Raw genomic sequence first — 17,152 nt, 5'->3', positions numbered from 1 at the left:
TGATTACCTGTAAACTTTTGCTCTTCTAAGACAGATATTTGTTTTTACCCAAAAAGCAAGCATGAATCATTTATTAATGAGACTACTACACATTCTTCTTTTCTGACATTTTCTCACTTGACTTCTCCATGGCTGCTTTCACCCTCCTCTCTGTCCAACTTGTAGAATATAATACTGATGTTGTCACAGTTTGCACTGCAGGTCAAGAAAAAAATAGTTAATTTTTTGGTTCCAGCTGAAAACAACTTTTTGGGTTTTGAACCAATTTAGTTTTGGTTAAAATGCTCAGAAAACCAGTTCTGTTCTGGTTCCATGTTGGTAGAAAAGGGATTAGAGGGGACAGGGAAAAGGGCTGCCCTCCTCACAGTGACATCCTCCCCACAAATCATGTGGAAGCTCTCTGGAAAAACCAGTAACCAACAGAGCCAACAGCCTCATCACTGAAACATATAAAAGATAGAAATGACCCAGTCTGCTGATTACAGATCAGTTCCTAAACTCACAGCTGTGTCCGGTCCTATATCTTGCCAATGGATTCTTGGACATGGACTAGAGGAGACAGAGGTTGAACCACAGAGCTCCCGAATAGTAGACGACCCGCTCTATCTCCTGAGCCACAGCCGTCCCTGAGACTTCATCTATTTTTGATCAGAAAATACCAATAGGCTGCTTCACAGGGACAGACTTAATATCATTGGCCCTCACTTTTCATAGGCTGGTAGCTTTCTGCCGCAAAAAAACAGGTGTTCAATTTTAGCAAAGATGAGTTGGAGGTTCTAATCTTGTTGATGGAGGACGCTGATCAATTTCAAAATTGAAGTCCCTCATAATTAAAATACTAATATCTTCTTTAACATAGTTTTCCCACATGACAGTTTAAAATACTAAAAAGGGGATGGAAGTAGATTGTTCACCCTAAATGAGAAATCTGCTTGTGTTCCAGTTTCCCCAGCACTGCTCTGGTTAGATTGAACAGTGAAAGAGCAGTGCGAATCAAGAGAGGAAACATTAGAGAGATTAAGCCTTACATGTTTAAGCCTCAGTCAGACCCGACTCAGATTAGAAGTCTTTTGTGCTTCCCAATTGGCGAGTGGCCCACATATAAGAATGGTAAATGTAGATAGCATATTTTATTTATGTTATTTGTGAGCACGTTAGCTTCTAGGCTAACTGGCAGTGGTTGACACCGTGTTTGTGAAACATAATAACACAATAATATCTGCTATTATGAGGTTTTTGGTAGATAGTGGAAGGAATCTCCAGGGTGCAGTTTACATCCAAAAACTGCACCATGTTGTCAACCCTTCCAATATGCAAACGCCAACTCTGCTCTGTGTAGTGACGGGTCTGCTCTGCACTGGAGGTCTGTAACTGTGTTGAAGTCCATCAATATGTTTTCCATAGACAGCGAATGGCTTTCTGATTAGTGATGTATCTAATCTAATTTGCTCAGCATAAATCTGGATCTCAGATTAAAGGGAAATGCAAAGACATCACCCCCTTTAATAGTGGAATATGAAAACACCTCTCTGGTACAAACTCTGCACAGAAGTCAGTATAGTCAACAGTAGAGTGAAGGTTAGATATTTTTGGGGACATAAACAGAGGAAGAAACACAGTTTGGAGTGGGGAGACTTCAATTGTTCATTACTTAGATTGTTATTCCTAAATTATTAATTAATCGTCTTGGCTGTCGATACTGTATATACTCATGAGTACATGGTCTGAGGAACTCAAAGCATTATCATAGTATGTTCGATATTTTGGTGTTCATGTTGTTTCCTATTTTCATAATCATTGTCTTACAGACCTCAACATCAGCAAAGCTGATCCTATTCTTTGATACGATGCAGTTATGAAATATGTTTCTCTAATACCAAAAATCCTAAATGTCTCCATAACTGAGATGAGAGAGGAATTCAGACTAAGGATGTCTCTGTGAAGAGCTTCCATAACTTTGACCAGAATGAAGAAACACAGCAGCTGGACAGATTGTAACAAAGCCCAAACACAAGCTGTGAGCTCTGAGTCTGTATGAAACATGGAGAGACACAACAAGAGAAAAAAATCCAAATGAAGAGGAAGCTCACCTGTTGCGTTTCTCCTGTCCCTTTTTCCTCCTGGCTCTCATCTTGGCCCTGAAGAACTCGTACAGGCCGTTCTGCTCCCAGCCTTCACTGGTGGAGGAAAAAAGCACACACAGCTGTAAACTATCACCTACAGCAGTTTCTTTACACTAATGTCACGTGTTAGCTGGTAATGTTTCTAGTGACCATTCTATCTGACCAATCAGTGGTCTACTACAGCCTTTCCTAAATTGAGGGTCACAACCCAAAATGGGTCATGAACCCATTTTTATCATAAAGATAGTAAAACTTATTCCATTCCATTGTGTGCGTGACGGCAAAACTAAAATACAAGGAAGGGTTTATCAACACAAGCTCAAACAGAGCCATGTGAGGAGGAGTGAAATGTGTGGTGGTGCTCAATATTAAGAGCTTTAAAATGAACAGATTAGACAGACTTCCAAATAAAGCATTTTCAACACAGGCCAGATTCCAAAGAATTTTTCTTTTGCAAAGACACTTTCAGGAGACGATGTTCCGACAACTCTTTTGGGTGTAAAGCTAAAGACATTTAGAAACTCCTGGTCTGCAGTGTCTGAACTCCACTTTTTAGTATCAGCTTGAGCTAATACCAGAAATCAGTATCAGATACTATCCAATAATTTTGCTGGAGCTGAGTAGTGCTATGCTGTCCCATGCAGTGGAAATGCTGCATTGAGGTACCACACAGATGCTTGCAGTATAATGGTATACCAGGGTAATTAAAATTCCCAGCATTATGGTTATCAACACATTCAAAAATGCAGGAGCTCTTCTTTGCATTAAGCTCATTGTATGTGGTGCACAGCACACACCACCAGAGCTCAGTGCTGGGTGAATTAAGGATTTCTTTTGACCAAACCACAGTTGGTGATTGTTGGGACCGCGGACTTCCAAATGACAATATACCCCGAATGAAATTTCTAGATGGTATTAAGATTTTAAAATTGAGATGCCATCCATGCTTAATTCTGATAATGTTGGCAGGCTTCTCATTTGCCACCAGCCATCTCTGTTCCACTTTCATGTGATTAACTTTGCCTGTGGCAGATTATATCAGCTGTAGATACAGGGCTCCAAAGTGACAGTTGCCAGGTTGCCAGTGGCAACCATTTTGATAAAATTGGCAACCAACTCTTAGCCTTTGATTGCTATAAGTAGTGATCAAATGTTAACATACAGAAAATGACGAAAAAAAAATTACAATTACAATTCTTTCAAGTACCAGAAAAAAATTTAACTACAGAGAATTTGGTTAATTTAATAAAGCTCTTGAACATTCTTTTATGTAACAATTTAGTCTCATTACTAAGCTAATGTAAAACTACATCATATATTTATTACTTTAAATATAAGGTGACTTTATCTGGCTGCCAAAGCTGATGCCTGGTTGTCAGCCTGGCAACCACTTCTAAAAGTTAGTGTTAAGCCCTGAGATAACCAACATTGCATCATTGCAAGATACTTGGAACAAAAGGCCAAAAATGAAACTCAGCTATTATCTGGTTAACATGCTCTCTGCAAATCTCTACAAGCCAGCGTTTGGACTTAGCAGGAGATTACTGGTTTATTTGAATTAGAATGCATAAGGCATTGGAGAGGATTTTGATTCAATGTGCTGATTTAAAAATGGATTAAAAGTGAATGCATCTTTGCAGACTGAGTGGAAGTGTGTGTGTGTGTGTGTGTGTGTGTGTGTGTGTGTGTGTGTGTGTGTGTGTGTACCTGTTCCTGGGTCGGTCATGTGATGGAGGGCTGTAGAAAGCCTCCACAGCAGCTAGCAAGCGATCACTGGGGGGCATGGGAGGGGGCAGCCGGATGTCTTTCGGGTCCAGAGGTTTATAATCACAGTCCTCAAGCTGAACAACAGACAGGACAGACATGGAGGATCATAAGACATGGAGCTCTGACTGTTAGACATGCATCTAATGAGTCAATACTAAATTTAAAAAAATACTATAAAAAGAAAGTACTGTGGCAGATTTGGATCAGTCTTATCCATTAATATTACATATTTAGCAACTTTTACAAGTCTGTTTCCCAAGTTGTGAGTGTTGTGAAAATTACTTCCACAGTCTTGGATCTTGACTATACTGTGAAACATTGTGGCAGTGCTGCATTAGTCTTTACCATTGTTCTTTCTCCATTATAAGTATTCAGTCATAATGGCTTTCTTCTAGCAACAAAGCTATTCTGCCAGCTGATGACACCCTGATGTCATGATGCAGGTGACTTACTTTGACCAGCGGAGCCATGAGACCAGCTGGCAGGTCAAAGTAGGGTACGTTGGGCACCAGGCTGGGGTCATCCTGCACAGGATGCTGTCGATGGCGCATGTGTGGTGAATGGCCGTTGAAGCCGTGTGGGGGTGGGCCAAAATCTGGGTGCTGGCCTCCACCCCATGGAGGATGATCTGCACCCATACCTGGGTGAGGAAGCCTCTGGTTGGGATGGTGATGTGGAGGAGGACCTGGCATGTCTGGAAAACCAAGGTGGATATTTTTAAAACAAACACCAAAAAAATGAATGAAATACATTACAGATGCAAAAACAGGTAGCTTCACAGATGCATTTAACCCTTTGAAACCTGGGCAAATTGGCTTAATTTCTTTCAAAAACATGAGAAGAAAGCAATGAGCAATTGCAGAGGAAATGACCCAGAAATAAGCAAGAAGTTAGGTGAAAAGTACAAAATAATTAGCAAAGAGTAAATCAAAAAAAAATAATAATAAATTACAAAAATAGACTTTATACTAGTTCTTCAAAATAATTTTGAAAATATCCTTATGATAATTATAAATATATAGTTGTCTGATATTTTTCCCCAGCCTTTTCAAAAATAATTTTCTGGATCTACAAATTTCTTGACATTTTCAGGGCATTTGTTGCCGAGTTGCTCATTGCCTTTTTTCTTCGAAAGACATTGGATGAATTTGCTCAGGCTTTGCAGGTTTATATACTTGTGAAAGGCATCTGAATATAGCACAAGAAAAGTGATGTCTATCCAGGTTTCAAAGGGTTAAGTGAAATTACTCTTCTGTCACCTGGTGTGTCTGCACTCACCTCCGGGAAAGTCTCCCTGAGCGTAGTCGAAGCGGTGTGGGGTGTACGGCGGCCTGTCGTAGTGGTGCCTGGGAGGAAAGTCGTCCTGCATGAAGCGCGGCGGGAAGCGTCCGAAGCTGTGTGGTGGTGGGGGCTGGTTAAAAGGAGGAGGCTGCTGGTGAGGAGGGAAGGGCCCTCGGAAATGGGGAGGTCTCTGTATGAATGGAAAGTGGGCAAAGTGGACACAGTCAGCAGGGTTGGGCTCCAGGATCAATATGCCACCAACTGCAGTACAACAAAAACAGGTCAAAGAAATGAAGGCAGCGCAGTCAAAGCACAGAGATCATCCACCACATGCCTGCATGCGTGGAGGAAACGGGGGCTCCCTCTGGCCCCACGGAGGCTGGTCTGGCTGGTTCCCCCATGGCGGCTGCTGGTCGTATGAATTCCAAGATGAAGGGCCCGGATCAGACCCACCTGGACCGCTCCAGGGGCCCCCTTCTCTGGGTGGACCTCCGCTCCAGTTCCCTGGGTCCCGCTGTTCATTCCAAATCCCCTCATGGCTGTTCCACGGAGGGCAAGGAGGGGGGGGCTGGTTTGGGTCAAAGGGAGGCTGAGGACAAGCAAGAGTCAGGAAGTTTCAGCATCACTAAATTACAGAACTGTGGTGGAAACACAGAGGGCTGATGGGAATTAGGCATGGACGGGATTCAATATTTAGTACCTTTCTGAAATTTCACCAGAGTATATGGTAAATGAGGAGATAAGTGTGCAGCACTACGATCTGATCACAAGTGGACACCGCTAAATACAAGTGTAAACAACCACCAGACGTATTGTGATCTGATCCCTCAGACCACTTGGCGAGGTGGTCTGGGATGCTTGCTCTCAGTCACACTGTCTGTTCAAGGCAGGAATGTCACGCCGTTATGCCGCCTCGCTGTTATGTATATAATGTCCGATCACATACAGGTGGGACAGAGTGGTCTCACCTCTGAGCCAGGAAGCGGAGCCATGGGCAGTACGAGTGTGACATTTTGACGGAATATTTATGTGTGCGTCCCATCGCAGGAGATTTAAAAAAGCAGCTGTTAGCATAGCAATATAAAATAAAAGTATAAAACAGCCCAAATATGCCATCAATAGATGTTTACTGATGCTGCAGCTGCTGGATTATCAGTGCAACTTGTTAGAGTTGTGCAAACTATTAAAACAAACCAATATATTTAAAATCTGTCTCTTGTCCAAGAGGAATGAGTTTGTGCTGAGTTTGATAAAATTCCCTAGAGGTGTTCTTAAGATATTGTGTTCACAAGAATGGGACAGATGAGGTTACAGTGACGAAATATTTATGTGTGCGACCCATCGCAGGGGATTTAAAGAAGCAGCTGTTAGCATAGCAGTTATTTCAAAGAAGAAAAACAGCAGCTATAAGTTTTCATAAAATGGGAAACACTGAGGTCCAGGAGCCCCTTACCTTCAAAGCAGAGAACGAGATCAGCTGCCATATAACAGTGACGGTAATTGATTGTGACTGACATTTCATGCCTTTGTTATTGTTTAGAAAGCACTACTGACGTATATATTTCATGCAGTGGTGGTATTAAGGGGGGACTTTGTTGCAGCACTCTAGCACCATCTCTGTGTAAAAGTGGCCTCTGTCTCTTTAAAATAAATGCCTACTGCCTTGGGGCCACATGGAACTTGATCGACTGTTGCTTGGATTGTATCTCATTTTAATGTTGCTTTTGGACGTCCTTACTAGCCATTGTAGATGGATAGTAAGGACGGGCCATTGCCACACAAAGAAACACAAAGGTCTTTACCGGCTGGTTGGGGTTCCAGGGGCCCATATGTTGGGGGTCATACCACGCCGGCTTGCTAGAAGGGATATCTGAGGGTCCAGTGGGATTGCTGGGGTCCTGGGGCCTGGATGAAGCTCCATCAAACTCCCCTGGAGGAGGACCCGACATGGCAGGCTTCACGTCCCCTGCACACAACACACACCGACATATTACAGCACAGACATACAGGACAGGGGCTTTGCCAATGTGGAGTAACAAACATTCCAGCAAACCTAACATGACAAGTGTGACTGCACTTTTTTTAATGTACATTTTGTTTTGGCTGTCACGTAAACAATAAATCTGGCCTCATGTATCAAACTGTGCCTCTGGTTTTAAGTGTGTGTCTACTCACCGGCTTTTGTGGTCATGGGTGGGGCCTTCTCAGGCTCAGCAGGGGTAGCCAGCTGTGCTATGGGCGCAGGCTGCGGTGCCTGCTTCAGGCTGGTGACAAACTCTTCATGCTGGGTCTTCAGAGCCTGGATCTGCTGCTGGAAGGCCAGCTGGATCGGCTGTACCACTGCAGCATACTCTGTTATCAGAGATGCCTGTGAAAGAAGACAAGGGATTACATTTATCTGAAACTGTTACAATTATCAGTGAAGGAAAACCAGTGATAGGTTTAGTTTTCCTATATGGGGATACAAATACAAGTTAAACATCCAGTGCACACATGCATGGGCTTAACCAGCCCATTTATGTATTTTTTCTCTGAACACAGGCACTGGAATGAACCAGCTACAGCTTGCACAATGTGGAAAGAAGACAGAATATATTATCAGAGGACAAATACAGCATCAGTAGGTGGAGTCATGGCAAGATTCAATAATGAGCGATCACAGGAGCTCCTCTCATCAGCTTCAGAAGCACCAGCAGGTGAAACAGGAGGAAAGAGATAAATCTTCATAGGCACCAAAATATAAAATAAAAGTACAAAACAGCCCAAATATGCCATGAATAGATGTTTACTGATGCTGCAGCTGCTGGATTATCAGCGCAACTTGTTAGAGTTGTGCTAACTATTAAAACAAACTAATATATTTAAAATCTGTCTCTTGTCCAAGAGGAATGAGTTTGTGCTGAGTTTGATAAAATTCCCTAGAGGTGTTCTTAAGATATCGTGTTCACAAGAATGAGACAGATGAGGTTACAGTGACCTTGACCTTTGACCTATGACCACCAAAAATCTAATCAGTTCATCCTTAAATATAGGTGGATGTTTATTCCAAATTTGAAGAAATTCCCTCAAGGTGTTTTTGAGATATCGTGTCCACAATAGTGGGCCAGACGGTGCAGAGGCATAAAAATGGTCAGACAGCACTTTATGCCAGTGTCTCATCAGAAGATTTAAGCTACACAAAGAATGAAAGGATCAGTGCTGAGTCAGCTGTGCATTAGGTATGCAGATTTTGGAGAGCTGTGAGTGTGATCCACAGCCATCGACTTGGTCCTGAGCAGAAGGAAACACAAGTGAACATGATCTACTGGAGACATGGAGGCTGTTTCTGCCTCCATAGCACCAACACCAACAGTTCACTTTTTTTTAATATTAAAATAACTTTGCCTGTTAAAGCAACAGAACATGATCAAAAGTGGCCTAACTGAAACCTCTCTGTAGTAATTTTCTTGATTTGACAAAGAAAAAACTAAAAACAAAAAAAACAATTTTAGCTTTCAGAGGAAACAGTTGCCACCTTGCCTCAGTGAACCAGTCAAGTTACAGTTACAATCTCTCTCTACAATCTCTACAATCTCTACAATCTCTACAATCTGCACATTCTCACCATTGTATCATTGAGTCCACGTGGATGCTTGTGCCAAATTTTAGGAAATTCCCTCAAGGCCTTCTTCAGATATCATGTTCACATAAATGCGACAAACACAAGGTCACAGTGACCTTTGACCTAGGGCTGGGCAATATGGCTTACAATTAATGTTTCGATATTTTAAAGCAATATTGCAATATACATACGCAATATATAATGCAATACGCAATATATAATGTGATATTTTTAAATGTTGACTACTATAAATAAAAAAATATTGAATGAACTGCAATTATAATAATGTTAAATAAAGTACAATAAAGCTAAAGCAGCTACTGTCAAATAATAATGTTGAATACACTGCTGTTATAATAGCATTTAATGAATAAGGATATAAGAAAGTTAAAGTACTTTTATATTGCTATCTTAAAACGTATTGTTATAATTAAATCAAACGAGGACACATGGTGCTTTTATTTTGAAGGACCTGGTTCGTCTCAGTCCGGAAGTGTCTATGTTTTTGCTGTGGGCTTTAAGCCTCTGCCTCCGGTCGACAGTTGGTTGTCAGCATTAACAGACAGACACTGCAGCATCTTTAACACTGAGGACTCACTCCCTGTGAGCCGGCAACAAACTGACGGCACTCCACTTCATGTGTTACTGATATTTGTAAGTTGCGGTAATAAAGACTAAATGGTCGTGATTCGAGCTCTGAAGATAAACACGCTTCACCCCCTCACACTACTCCCACTATCACTCATTAAGTTCACTGTAAGTTGGAAACTAACTACTAGCTCTAGAGATATCATATTAATAGTATTTGCAAATTACAGTAGTGCTCCAAAATGTGACTGGAGTCCTGCTGAAGCCTTGCTTTATGTGTGCATCTGAGTGAGGCAGAGAGCTGCAGAAGAGAGCTAGAAAACCAAAACGCCAGTAGCTCATAAAATTGATACATTTAGTCTTGTTCTACTCACTTGGTACTGGCCGAGGCCCAGTGCTGGATTCTGGAGCTGCTGAATGGTCTCCTCATCGAAGTAACCATTCTTCTCCCACAGCTGCAACAACTGAGAAGGAGGGAAAGAGAATAATCAGAGAAAAATCCCTTTAGATTGAAGTATAACAATCTTAACCAAAAATAGATATTCTTTCTAACTTTTCAATTTGATGACCAAAGAACAGAAGAAGCAGGAAGTGCTAAAGAATATTTGTTTGCGAAAGCTGTATAATTAGCTATTAATGTATTTCTATGAATGAGTATTAATGTTAGACTGAAGCAGTGTTTGCTGATATGCAACATGTGGTTAACACTATCCTGTTAAGAACAAGACACACTTCGGTATGTGCAAATGAAGTATGTAATTCCTTGTCAGTTTTTCCATGGTGTCCCCATGATGTTAAGGTGACCATCAAGAATATAACACTCCTGTAATCTGTAAAGACTTAGTGTTGAAATGGACACAGAATCTCTTCCTGGAGTTTACCCTGGTGATCTTCTGCTGCTTCTCCTCTTCTACAGCAAGGAAGCTGGTGCAGTAGATGGGAACTACAACTTTCTGCAGCGCTGCCAACAAATCTTTCTGCTGCTTTCGCTGGCTGGGAAGACACAGTTAAACACATTACAAAATAAATACACTGCAAGCAGCTAAGAAATTTGTCTTCTTGATAAATCTTGATACAAAATCTTTTTTTATGCCGAAATATAGGGTTGGGTTTTTTTCTGATAAAATACAAAATGAATGCAAAAGCGCTGCTGAAAATGCAGAATTGTAGTACACATTGCCTGACAGATCCGAAAAAATAAATTATAGCACCACCTAAAGAAGCTAAGAACTGAATAACAAATGGGCTGTGAGTCGATCGCTTATATGGGACAAAGTATCATTAAGTTAACAGATACAGTCGAGCATTCATGTTCCAAACACTGAAAATAAATGAAGTGCAGATCCAGAAACACTGACAGGGCTATTTCATTAACTGACACACTGAGGCCATCAGTAATGTTACCAATATAGTGTCTGTCTGTAACTGACAGCTGTGTTTTGTGAAGTGTCCGTATTGCATCTGCTACTTTTTTCTTCTGTGAAGTGTCTTATTACGCCTATAGTGCATTGCACAACAGGCTAACATTAGTCACTCATAGGGAATCCTTATGCAACAGGTATATTTAAGTGTGGACAAAATCTGAAGTAAGATGTAACAAGTGTGAATCAACATTCACATAATAAAGATAAACCAAAACAACAAAGTGTGAAAGTCAGCATTCTCACATAGAATGTCCCTGTGTTGAGTAACATAGGCTGACAATGTTGACACCACTGTGTGTGCCCGCAGTGGTTTTATTACTGGTATCATAATGAGAGTTCATGTAAACGAAGGTCTTATCAGAGCTATAGCACACTGGAAGGAAGTCTGGGAACAGAGTAACCAGCGTGTTGATGTGTGTGTTTAGGTTTGTGTACCAGTGATGAAGAACGTCATTGGTTAAATAGATGAGATGCAGGCGGAGCTCAAAATGTGCCCCATCAGCAGTGATGCGGTTGCGAAGATGTGATGTCATCAGTTCACAGTGCTGTGGAGTCTTGGCGTTGTTGAACATCCAGTTCTTACCAGCCTGACAACGAGGCAGACACATGAGTGAAACAATGATCTTTTTTATTATTACTGTTTAAGGAATCTAAGCATAAGCATGACGAAATGAATAAATAATAAACTCTCCATGATGGCAGGCTTACAGAGATGGCATCTTTGGTGCAGGTGTCTATAATGGGTTGCAGCAGGTTGTCAAACTCTGTGATGTCCAACTGAGTTTCCAGCAGCAGTTTTTGGGTCTGCTGCTCCATAGCCAGTGCTATGGCTGCAGTCACTTGTTCCTACAGTGAGAATACAGACAAAAAAACCCACTATTATCCAGAATTCTTCAGCCTGCCACCATTACAAATTATTAGGAGTTAACAAGAAAGAGACAAAATAGTAGAAGATGCTGAAAAATAATCAGTTCAGGGATAACATTTGGAAGTAGAACAAGGTCCATTATCACAAGGTTCGCAGCTCCTGTCCATGCTCAGAGTGCCTTTGAGATAGACACTGAACCATACTCCAGAGAGCAGGCCGAATCGTACACGGCAGGTATGCTGCTAGGGTTGGATATGCCTAAAAACGCTCCAATGAGCTTGGTCACTGGACCAGTAACCAAATTTCACCACTAGGTGTCACACTTGAAATTCCTGAGTGGAACATGATGACAGTGTGCCCTGGCCACAATCGTGATGCATCACATAATATCAGAGCTCCCTGTCCATACTGAATTCCCTAAATTTGCACTTCTGTTAGGTGATGTAAACAAATCGGGTACCTATCAGCTGAGCGCAAAGAATCCGACTGGAGACGAAACGTCTTATTTTGTAGGCTTTAAAGCCAAAATGTTGCTTATTGGCACAGTTTCACTATTCTTGAGACTAACCCAATGTCTCGTCTTATCACCGTAAAAGAATCTTGATCTATTTGCCTGAGCAGGGCAGTGGCAAAATACATCATTACTGTCTCCTGGTATGAATGAATATTTACTAGAGAAAAAAGTTGTTAACAAGACCACATTCTTTACAGATACAGCTTCTTCAATTCTCTCTCAAAGTGCAACTGATTGAGGTGTTTCAATTTAAAATGGACAAAGCATGTCCTTGGACAAATCTGCAGAGTCTTAAGTCCATCCGCTACAGTCTCACAGAATCCTGTGAGAAATACTGGGTAACAACCTGTAATACATACATACATGGTAACATATAGGCGGGGCTTCACCTGGCAGACTGTGGTCCTGACCCAGAACGGGTGACCGTTAAAGCTTTGATTTTCTGGCCGAACCCCATAGATCAGGCTGTAATTTCTCACTATTCCCTCTGTCTTGATTCGTGTCGGTTTTTTGCCAAATTAACATTTATTTATTACATTTTTCTCATTAAACTGTTGTGAACTGCCTCATGCTTGAATGGCTACAGGTTCATGTAGGGTCTGACCTGATTTTTTGGGCTTGCTCTGAGCTCTTGCAAAAGTTCTATCCAGACCTATGACCAATTTCTAATAATTTAACGGAAATAGCTTAATCTGGTTAATACAGCAATAGTTTCAATCAATCAAACCAATTTTCTATATCAGTTCCACATCAATTCATGTTCTCCCAAACTCTGTTGCTGAGTAACGATCATACTGTACCCTGGAATACTACAGTATCTAAGTAAATTATTTTTCTAAAGGGTCATCAAAATGACCTCACTGTGAAAATCTGTCTTGCCACTGCAAAAGTCTCTGAGTAGACCGCTTATCTGGCTACTTACGCATTCAAGAAACTCCCCAAGACAGCACTGCTTTTTACCTGCCAAAACTTCAAAAACAAAGATAAAGGATGACTGAATGCTCCCTGAGGGGAGGATGTCTCTCTGTCTCTGTACCTGTCGCAGTGTGTGCAGATGTTGCTCCTGCTGCTGTAGATTCCACTGACTCTGCTGGATCAGCTCCTCCATAGAAGCTGTAGCAGGTGGAGGAATCGGAGGTGCAGCAATCATTGACATCGGTGGAGGCGGGATGTCTACCACGTCTTTGGCCCCTGGGTTGTACAAGTCTGCAAAAACAGCAGCAGGAACACAGCAGGGAGCATATGAACATTTCAAGTCTGGAGGTTTGGGAAAGTTTTGATTTTGGTGCTAAAGCTGGGAGGCTTGATGCAGATGATGAAAGCAGTCAATGAATCATGTACAAGGAACATAATGTCTTGTTTTCAAAATTCAAATTAAATATAACAGTTTTCATACAGCCAGCAGATTAAACTCTTCAGACACACAAAGCAGAGGAGTGAACAAAATTTAAAAGACATGCAATAATCATTAACAAAACCACTGTCGTCATTCCTAAACCCTAAATACTGCACATACAGGAACTGCACACAGGAAATATTATTTATCTACAGCCAGCTGCAGAATGTGATAAAATTACATTTTCATCACATGGAAATATTTTACAACCAATACAGCTATTTCAATTCAGACAGAATCCCTGGCATTCAAATCAAGCTGCAAGTCTAACAGTACTTTATTATGATGTCCTGAGCTGATAAATATCAGACTGATTAAGCAATCATTAATCATGTCAGCTGTGTCACTCTCAAACTCAAACCAAAATCAAATCAAACGGTAAAATTGGCAGTACTGATAAAATAAAAATCAGGTTATGTTACTGCACTGCCTATTTCTCTCCTAAGATGTTTTCAGAAAAATTAGTGATCTTTTAAGCTGTTGTGAGAAGGAAGTGGGTGCGGAGGCCGTAAACGCCCCCCCAAAAAACAGATCAAAAAAGTAAACTAAGCAGTGCTGATCAAATTAGACCAAGATTACTGAGTTGCTTATTTTCACCTCAAATGTTTTCAGAAACATGTTTTAGCTTGCTGTTTCACTGGAATACAAGACCATTGTGTCAAAGGGATGAGTTTGCATTACGTTACCCACCAGTGGGAGTGTTTATTGGTCTGGTATGGCACACTGCATTCTGGTAGTTGTAGGGTTTCTATCTTTTGAACTAAAGCACCCTTTTCCTCTATTTTTTCTGCTCTTGTAGCACCAATTTCAAAAGTATTAGCATCCTTCTGCAGAGACAGCCTTGTTTTATGTGAGGTCCCTCTTCATAGTTAAAATACTTCTTTAATTACTACCTGCTAACTCACCACATAGCACATTTCACATTGTATTGTCTGACAAATTCATGGATTTATTGGGAACATTAATGGACTATGCCTGCTTAAGAAATGGTTAACAGTTTGTTAACCTGCTCATGACCTGGTAAATAGAGAGAAAACAGAGCAAATAGCCCCTATATTTCCTTTTTATTCCCATTAGGTTCTTCCTTTAAAGTCTCATGTGAATTATCAAGGAAAGTCTCCCCCTAAAATATTCACAGAACTTTGAAATCTTAAACCTTACTCAACATGAAAAATATTTCCTAGCATATTTCACTGTTTTCAGTATATTATTTACTCTGTAATTTGATCTACATGTATTGTAGTCTCACAGATTAACTCCACTGTTGTCTTGTAGCTACTCACAAGTGAGAATATATTTTTGCAAATGATATCAGTGTAATATGATAGGAACTGTGTACTGTGTGAAGGAGCCCTCCAGGTAACAAAAAGGCTAGACATGTTATTCAAAACACATCTAACTCGGAAGGGGCACAGCAGGCCAGCAGTGTGTGCCGTACAAACAGGAGAATATTCCCCACAAAGCATCATCAACCACTGCTGCCAATTTATCGTTGTGCAAACTGAGCCTGACCCTGCGGAAGAGGAAAATTTCATCAGGACACAATTTTAACAAAAGCTGAGATAATTATCCTGATACTAATCCAACATTTTTTATGAAATCATTCGGCCCTTGCACTTGTGTTGTGCTGGATCCATGCTGAAGCATTTGGAAGGCAATCAAATTTTACAGCAAGTCACCAGGCTCCTCCTCCTGGCAGCAGTGACACTCAAGCAAATTTTCATCAGCACTATCAAGAAGATACACCTGAGACATCTTCAGCTTCACATCAACAATACAGCACAAAATAAAATAAGGAAAAGGAAAAGGCAACTGAAAACAAACCAAAAAGCTTTCAAGCACAACCAGCAACAATATGCAAAACCAAAATGTGACTTTCCAACTGAAAATTTCAGTTTGTCTGACAGATCTGGTTCCAATAAATACCTTCAGATTTATACTCCTCCCCATCGCGGGTAGAGGGATCTAAGTGGGGAAAAGCAAACTTTAATGCATTTCAGTGATAAAACATGACTGACAGAAGAACTCCATGCAACCCTGCACAACACTGTGCTAAAATACAGAGCTGATCATCATACAGTGAGCAGAGTACTGAAGGGCGCTCTGACCTCCACAGCAGCAACAAATGGCATTAATAGTCTGATGAGTCAAAACTATGAGGAAATACAAAAACTATAGTTCAATAACTTCACTGATTTGTTAAAAAAAAGAAAAAGAATTACACCCGTTGCTTTTCCTAAAATGAGTGAATTACAATTGTATAAAACTAAACAATAAAATGTTAACTAATAAACTCTTTTTTAGCGTCTAGTGCTTCCTTTTATTTTACATTCTCTCACCTTTTCAATATACTTAGTCCTAATATGTGTAATAATTTATTTGTAGAGATGCTCTGATCTCTTTTTTTGCTACCAGTACTGATTGCTGATCATCAAGGAGCCATTACAGCCAATGGTGATCTTTTTTTTTTTGTTTGTTTGTTCTGTTACTGCAGCTGGTACATTTGTATCACACTGCAGGTCACTTTAACTGCTTTATAGTTCATTGACATAAGTGTTGACTGAAATATTAATGTATCCATCAATACTAGATATTTTAAACTGTTTCAATACTCATTCTTTTGCAGTATTGATACACCAGAACCAGCTGCGCTGTTTTGCAATTTTATTTTGAATGTTTACTACTGTCATTCTGCTGTTGTCTGCTAATAACCAAGAAAAGTCGTCTTTAGGCAGGTTTCCATTACAGATTTGTGCAAAATCTAAGCGATATTTTTGATTGTCAATAAAAAAGGATTACATGATAAGAGCATTTCCATTAAGTGATGTTCTGCGACTTCTCTGGCCATAACATTCCAAGAAGCATCGTGATGGATGTTCAAAACATTAGCAGCTTTATTTCTATTGCAGCCACTAGCCGTCATTATTTCCAATCCACGGCCACACAGGCGTGTTATGGAGCGATAATGGAAAGGCGAGCCCCTTATACATGGGAGCGGCCACATATGAGGGATTTCTGGGAGGTGATAGTTCACGATTTCACAGGAAGGAATTGTGGATTCAAAACTTCCAGATGATCCGCTCAACTTTTGAAGATTTGTGTGATGCAGTAACAGCTCTTGTAGCTCCTGCTGCATCATGAGGGAGTCAGCTCCTACTGACAAGCACATAGCTATAGCATCATGTGACCTAGAAAATACGAAGTGTTTCCATTACAGTTTTGCCAAAATATGACTATTTCGAACCTCCTGAAATACCACATCATGTGAGCATTTTCTTTTTTTTTAAACTGATGTGTTTCCATAAGCTGAATTTTATATTTGCAATTTCAGTGTTAATGGAAAGCCACTTATTGTCATGTTACAGCTTTGCTTTATTTACCTTTCAAAAAAAGAAAATCCTATGCCCCTTCAATGTTAATTTTTCCCTGTGGTATTATAAATAGTGTAAGCATTGTATCGAAGTTAGAAATACCACTATTGTGATAAAACTTATTGGGATTTCCATCACGTGGCAGCATAACCTCAGCTACAAATTCTGTGTGATTGCGCAGTATTCTGTCAAAAACACGCTTTTACTGAGTCTGTTCTA

General features: G+C 40.6%; 1 protein-coding gene across 2 annotated transcripts in view; it reads right to left on the bottom strand.

The window, feature by feature from the left end:
* Positions 1 to 17,152, bottom strand: part of LOC121962500 (calcium homeostasis endoplasmic reticulum protein) — a 29,813-nt gene that overhangs the window by 4,436 nt on the left and 8,225 nt on the right. The window contains exons 3-15 of one of the 2 annotated variants that reach the window (XM_042512762.1): positions 15,489 to 15,527; positions 13,203 to 13,372; positions 11,493 to 11,630; positions 11,220 to 11,371; positions 10,242 to 10,353; positions 9,735 to 9,824; positions 7,347 to 7,539; positions 6,974 to 7,137; positions 5,506 to 5,760; positions 5,169 to 5,361; positions 4,343 to 4,584; positions 3,831 to 3,964; positions 2,091 to 2,177 (exon numbers count right to left, since the gene is read on the bottom strand). In XM_042512762.1, the coding sequence (XP_042368696.1) occupies positions 2,091 to 2,177; positions 3,831 to 3,964; positions 4,343 to 4,584; positions 5,169 to 5,361; positions 5,506 to 5,760; positions 6,974 to 7,137; positions 7,347 to 7,539; positions 9,735 to 9,824; positions 10,242 to 10,353; positions 11,220 to 11,371; positions 11,493 to 11,630; positions 13,203 to 13,372; positions 15,489 to 15,527 (1,969 nt within the window). The remainder of the gene's footprint in view (positions 1 to 2,090; positions 2,178 to 3,830; positions 3,965 to 4,342; positions 4,585 to 5,168; positions 5,362 to 5,505; positions 5,761 to 6,973; positions 7,138 to 7,346; positions 7,540 to 9,734; positions 9,825 to 10,241; positions 10,354 to 11,219; positions 11,372 to 11,492; positions 11,631 to 13,202; positions 13,373 to 15,488; positions 15,528 to 17,152) is intronic. The other variant, XM_042512769.1, reaches the window with a different exon arrangement.

This window comes from Plectropomus leopardus, chromosome 3, assembly GCF_008729295.1.
Source record: "Plectropomus leopardus isolate mb chromosome 3, YSFRI_Pleo_2.0, whole genome shotgun sequence".
In the NCBI taxonomy this organism is placed as follows: domain Eukaryota; kingdom Metazoa; phylum Chordata; class Actinopteri; order Perciformes; family Serranidae; genus Plectropomus; species Plectropomus leopardus.
This window is presented reverse-complemented; position numbering and strand designations above follow the sequence as displayed.